Source organism: Cornus florida, unplaced genomic scaffold (assembly GCF_030987335.1).
Source record: "Cornus florida cultivar Cherokee Brave unplaced genomic scaffold, ASM3098733v1 CherokeeBrave_3.0.0_Hap2_Chr02, whole genome shotgun sequence".
NCBI classification, from domain to species: domain Eukaryota; kingdom Viridiplantae; phylum Streptophyta; class Magnoliopsida; order Cornales; family Cornaceae; genus Cornus; species Cornus florida.
The window spans coordinates 61,282,056-61,288,500 of NW_026775572.1; the positions used below are offsets into that span (position 1 = coordinate 61,282,056).

Below are 6,445 nucleotides of genomic sequence, written 5' to 3' on the forward strand. Positions count from 1 at the left end.
CTCACTTGTGTTGTATAAAACTAAATTGAAGCCGAACGTCTTCATAAGTGTTTCATCATTATTTAACAAATCCAATGCCTTTGCATAAAGTGAATCTTAATATAAAACTAAATTTTTTATTTTTAGACTCCTTTTTATTATACATAAAAGGATATTAAGAAAAACAAAAGAGAGGAATATTAACAAACCTGAATCTTTAATATAAAACTAAAAATATTATAAATATTTGAAACTAGAATAATGACAAAAACCATCCACGGAATTAGCAAAAAGAATTGACAGGTGATACAAGGCTCTCCGCATACACTACTACCTCACAAATGGAGTCATGTGGGAGACTAGGCAGTACAAAATTCCTATATGATCTTTCTCTTGTGTTGTATAAAACTAAATTTGTGAGGAGTGTCGTGATAAGAGTTTCATCATTATTTAAGAAAGCCAATGACTTTGCATAACGTGAAAGTGGAAATTCCACATGAACTTTAGTCCAAGATTGCTCCACTCTATATTCCTTCATTACCCAAAATTCATCACTATACGGTACTTTTACACAAAGACATCCTCCAAATACCCCTATTCTGCACATTTTATGAACATTGGTGAAGAAACTAGGCAATGGAATTTCTGAGAGTTTCTCACCCACCAAATCAAAAGCAGCAATCTTTGATTTCCTATTTGAATTTATATCCAAACAAAACCAATGAATGGCTCCATTCAGCAGCATCCCGCGAGTGGAATAACAACTGTATTCAACATAAAAACTGTTTTCGACATAGTCTTGAACCTTTTTCCAAGAACCAGCTCTTAGTGAATATATATAGACGCTCTGTTTACCTAATTTCACCAGTTTGTAATCATCAGACAAACGGTCATATCCAAATCCACATACGAGGGAAGGGCAACAAGGAAGTAAATTGCAATATGGTATTCGCTTGGACTCCTTTGTATAGGGATTGAATATTACATATGATGAACCGTAAAGAAACCCTATGCATACCAATCCATTGCAACTACCAATGATATGGGGATGATGATGATGAGGCATAATGTCAAAAATAATATTATCAATATTTTCTGCCACAATGACTTCATTGTGTGTTGATCCGAGGTCTACAGTGTAAACGACGCTACTCGGACAGAAATTGACTATGAGTATTCGTTTTGTGATTGATTTTGATTGATTGAGGTGAGTTCTAGTGAAGTAGGAGTGGGAGATCAAAGAAAGCCATGATTTGGAAACACACTTGAATCGTATCAGAGAATTCATGGGCAATTTTAATAATATTTCAACAAGGAGTTGGTGAGGAATGTAAGGCATTAATGTTGTTGTAATCTCTTTGGCCTTCAACTTATTGCTTTGTCTGCTTTCTTTGATGCTTTCTTTTTCTTCTCTAACACTTTCTTCATTGCTTTGTATACTTTCTTCTTTTTCCTCTCTCTTACTTTCTTCTTCTCCTCTGATGCTTTCTTCATTGCTTTGTCTGCTTTCTTCTTTTTCTTCTCTGATACTTTCTTCATTGCTTTGTCTGTTACTTTCTTCTTCTCCTTTGATGCTGTCTTTTTCTTCTCCCAAACAGAAGTAGTGAAGCCGAAGCAAGAAGCGGCGAAGCCAAGCCATAACTTGTAGTGATAACTAACTCTCAGTTAATCTTCAATTTAGAAAAGAGATGATAGATATATATTTAAAACCGTTTCGTCTTTCATAGTGAATGCAATTGAGATCTCTCTGCTTCTTATATGAGTTGTGAAAAGTAGACCTATGAAGTTCTTGTGGAATAATCATTGGCCACTTCCGCAACACCTAGAACACAAGAGTTCCTGTGGAATAATAAGTTGTTTATAAACAATTTTAACTTAGGGTACAAGTTGGGTGGGTTCAATCCGAAACTAGCCAGAGAATTTTCGGCTGGGCTTGTTAGCAACTGAATTCGGGTTGAACTCGGGCTGAAAAATTCCAGCTCGAGCCCTATTTTGGGTTGAGTTCGGTTTGGTGTTGAGCCCAACCCGAAACCCGGAATAAATATTATACAATTTTTGTAGTTTTTTTTTTAAAAGTTCATATTAAATCTGATCTCTTTATTAATTTTTTTTTTTTTTTTGATCCAACGTTTGATATGTTAATATCATTATTAAACCCTTTAGAAGAACCCGGCCTACCTCATCCAGTGGCATAGCCACATAGGGACAAGTGGGGGTAGCTGCCCCCACTGAATTTTTATTTTTTTTTAATTTTATATGGAAAGATTTTTATATTTGTATAATTGTCTCTACTAAAAGTTGACATTGTACATATATATACTATATATATATATATATATATATATATATAACCAAATGACCATTTACGGTATTATATTAAAAAAAAAAAAAAAAAAAAGGAATATAATCTTTCCAAAACATATGATATTTTGTTTCCACTTTCTCAAAATATTATATTCTTTCCCACTTTCCCCAAAAATACAAGATATTCTTTCACACTTTTGACTTTATCACAAACAAATGCGTTTTTAATTTCCATCACATTTTCGATCTTCAACATTTCTCTTTCGACGAGTCTCCAAACAAATACTGCAGTGCAGAGATAGGTAATGTGATATATATATTTTTATCATCTGAATTTACTATTATTATGCCGTGAACATTTTGAAAACTTGACTGCATGCTTTCAAAATATGAAAAATATTCTGAAATATTTAGTACTGTTTAATTTTTACATATATTATTTTGGTTCAAATAATATATATATATATATATATATATATATATATATATATATATATTATTGTTGTTGTTAAATATGGATTTTGTATGGCTCTTTATGTAGACTATGTATTTTTTCTTCTAAATCCTCTTTTTTACTAATAAGGAAATTATATAACAAATAATCCATATATATATATATATATATATATATATATATATATATATATATATAAGATCCAGATCTCGACCAAACAAGGATTACATCACTACAAGAATTTTGGATACTAGGGACGGATAATTAGGGACATTTTAAAGACTGTCTCAAAAGCTAGAGTTTTTTGGGACGGTTGAGGCCTATGGTCCCAATTAACCCAAAAATAAGCCCGCCAACCTTATGGTGGGAAAATTTAAGAGGAAATTTCACAAAATGGGTTTTTGGGAGGATAAAAGCATTACGTGTCACCCCATAATTAAAATCCTTACCCCATCTCTCTAGCCCCCTCATAATCTCTCTCTTCCCTATCTCAAACCCTAGAGGACCTTTCTGTTCTCTCTTTGTAACCCGAACAACAAACGGCACCACAGAAGATCCTTCCCTCACTGATTCTGCAATGACATCTGGTGTCGATACAGTAATTCTGAACTCCTAACGACCAGCAAAACAGGTTTCTATTTTCTGAACTCTAGCTCCTTAACTCTTTTTTTTTTTTTTTTCCTGATGCTTTGATACACACCCAAATTACAGTGAAAAAAAGAGAAAGGTTTTGTTTAGATAGAAAATACAGAGGGCGGCATAGATCGGTTCTCCAACCTTCTGAAGGTAATCTTTCCAAGCATTGAAAGGATTTGTGTATATATGTATTTGTATGTCTCTGTGTGTTTTTGTCTTCAATTTTGTGTGTTTAATTTGAACGCCCATTTAAAGCTTAAATGTTTGATTTCCTACCATCGCAACCTTCAATTTCTCCTAACTTAACTGATTGATAATTGATTAATCTAGTGACAATGAATAAAACAGTAAACAGATCATTTTTTTAATTCTAATATCATGAATTAGAAATACGGAAAAAGAGAGTGGATAGAAATTAATTGGGATATTTTGGTTTTACATGCTTTTTTTTTGTCATTTATTTTATTTTTATTATTTTTAAATTAGTTTTATTGCAGCAGGGATACAAAAATATAAAAAAAGAGGGATAATAATCAATTTTAAGTTTTTGCTGTTCCTTTAAATATGCCAAACGTCTTTGTAAATTAGTAAAATTGGGATGTGGAAGGTTATTGTTTTATTGGCTAAGGGCTTAGTGGCTAAATAAAGCCACCCAAATTACAGGGAACGTTTCTCTAGCTCAAGATTTCATATTAATTAGTACTGAATGTTACCTCTAGAAATAGATTTCACTTCTCTTATTGAGGTCAAACTGTGACCTACATGCTTGTGTTAATTCAATTGTAAATATTGAAGTTGTGTTCTATTAGTCACTTTAGTAGGTTTGATTATTTTCATTCGAGTAAATGATCTTATGAGTTTATTTTAATAAATCATGATTGTAGAAAATTCTATATGAGATAATGGTACTTCTATATGTTTAAGTAATTTATGTTGTCATTATACCCATCTTCATCTTTTTCAGGTCTGAAGGCAAAGTCTTAGTCATCAAGTATGCATAAGAAAAATAGCTCGAGTCATAAGAAAAGTTGCTTCCAACTTCAAGGCTGGATCAGAGAATTTATAATTTTTGAAAAATCCTTTTATTTTTTTAGTTTTGGTTTCTGTTTTATTCTGGCAAAGATAAAAGCTTTTTTATTCATAAAATAGAGTTAAGATATACAATCACATTCAATTGATTTACAAACTATTGAGGAAAATAGTCAATCAAATTTGCATGTAGTTTATTATGTAGAACAGTTCTTTTAACTAACTCGTACATTGTTTGATCTTGGACTTGGAACATGGTTTAACATATAAGCCTCTTGCTGATGCAATATGGAGGAAAATCTATAAAGCACATGTATCAACTAATTCTTTTTGAATTGCATTAAGAATTGCCAAAGTATCACTTTCAAATACTGCTTACATTGTTATTCTAAATTTTAATGACTTTGGCATTCAAGCATATGTGTATCACTTTCAAATACTGATTACATTGTTATTCTGTTGGTATTGCTTGTTATCTGGATTTTAGCTTTGCACTCACTTATTCTGTTTGATGGTTATACATTCATTTGTTTGATAATGCAGGACAATATGGTGACCCAATCATCATTAGAGGCATTCGATAACTTGGATGCGAGGGAGTCTTATCATTGAACTGAAGGCAATTGTGAATAGTATGTTGGAGTATCAAAGGTTGTCTTCTCAATTCATGTCCACACAGTTCGGTGCATATCGACCCTTGTTTTGCAGCAGCAACAACTTTATAGACCCTTTGGCAGCCATTTAAATAATTTGCAGCCACTGATGCTTCGCCTGTTTGCTCCAAACTCACCATTTCAAACTCATCCACCAACATTTTGATGATTAATCTTTTATTATTACAAGAATGTATTTCAAATATTGATGTCTAGATACTATGTTATTTGGTACTTATTTGAGTACAATTGATGTAAATGTGATTTGTACATTATTTTTTTAAGTAATGGTCATTAAAATTTAGCTTCTTTATTTGTGTTGATATGAAATTCAGTTTCTTAATAATTTTGATGGTTGAAACACAGAAATGGAAATAGCAGAAATAACAGGCGCACATATTACCAATAAAATAAAATAATAATAAAATAACAGGCGCACATTAGGTCCCGAATATGTATTTGGGACAGAAAGTTGTTCCGTCCCAAACCCAAATGAGAATTTGGGACGGTGGATTTGTCTCCGTCCCAAATGAGTATTTGGGACGGAAGGTTATTCTGTCCCAATTTGTCCGTCCCTAAATGGCTTTTAGGACGCTACATATTGGGACGGATGCATCAGCTGTCCCCAAAAGGTATTAGGGACAGTTTGGCTACCTTTAGGGACAAATTTTTTTGTCCCTAATACCGTGACTTCTTGTAGTGCAAGACCTAATATATATATATATATATAACACATGAATCATACCTTGATAGGGTTTTTTTGCGTGAGATGAGATGTGTAGGGTTTAATTTTTAATATTTAGAAAGGATAATATTGTAATTTAATAATTTTATAATAGTTCCACTTATTTTCTCTCCTATCTTTCGTCCAAATTTGGGCAGATGAAAATTTAAAAAGGAGGAGGGATAAGAGATCCATCTTATTATCCTTTCCCTCCGTGTCTCCTTCCTACCGAACGAATGAATTTTGTTTATTCCCTCCTATTTTCTTTCCACTCCTCTTTTTTCCTTCCTACCGAATAGAGCCTTTGCCTTTTTTCTAATGACTATATAGAAGATTTGTCAAATGTATTTTACTTATGCGGTAGTCGTAATGTGTGAAATTATTGTGTATTTTGCACAACTTTTTTAAATAGTCACATCAACATATTTTTTTTCACCTCCCTATGTGTAAAATTGTTGTGTATTTTACACAACTTTTTTACATAGCCACATCAGCATATTTTCTTTCTCGTCCCCCTTTTTCTCATTCCATTAACTAATCAACCCTATATTAAATAGGTTTATACAAATTATATGGGGACACATGATTGGTTGTTATTAATTGGCAAATACATTTTTACAAAATAATTGCGGAAACTAAATATAAAAGGAAAAGCAAATATACATA

At 32.2% G+C, this 6,445-nt stretch overlaps 1 protein-coding gene and 1 long non-coding RNA gene across 2 annotated transcripts; one reads left to right on the forward strand and one right to left on the reverse strand.

Moving 5' to 3' along the window:
- Window positions 1-262: 262 nt before the first annotated feature.
- Window positions 263-1,618, reverse strand: LOC132296310 (F-box/kelch-repeat protein At3g06240-like). Its single transcript, XM_059794521.1, has one exon. The coding sequence runs from the start codon at window positions 1,616-1,618 to the stop codon at window positions 263-265; it is 1,356 nt and encodes a 451-aa protein (XP_059650504.1).
- A 1,587-nt stretch (window positions 1,619-3,205) lies between these two features.
- On the forward strand, window positions 3,206-5,355 carry LOC132287189 (uncharacterized). Its single transcript, XR_009472943.1, has 3 exons — window positions 3,206-3,368; window positions 3,449-3,523; window positions 4,946-5,355. It is a non-coding gene; the product is annotated as an uncharacterized LOC132287189 (long non-coding RNA).
- The last annotated feature ends 1,090 nt before the right edge of the window (window positions 5,356-6,445 follow it).

What these genes read in the sequence shown, in the direction of transcription:
- LOC132296310 (XM_059794521.1), bottom strand. Translation starts at nt 1,618, where the DNA reads ATGGCTTGGCTTCGCCGCTTCTTGCTTCGGCTTCACTACTTCTGTTTG.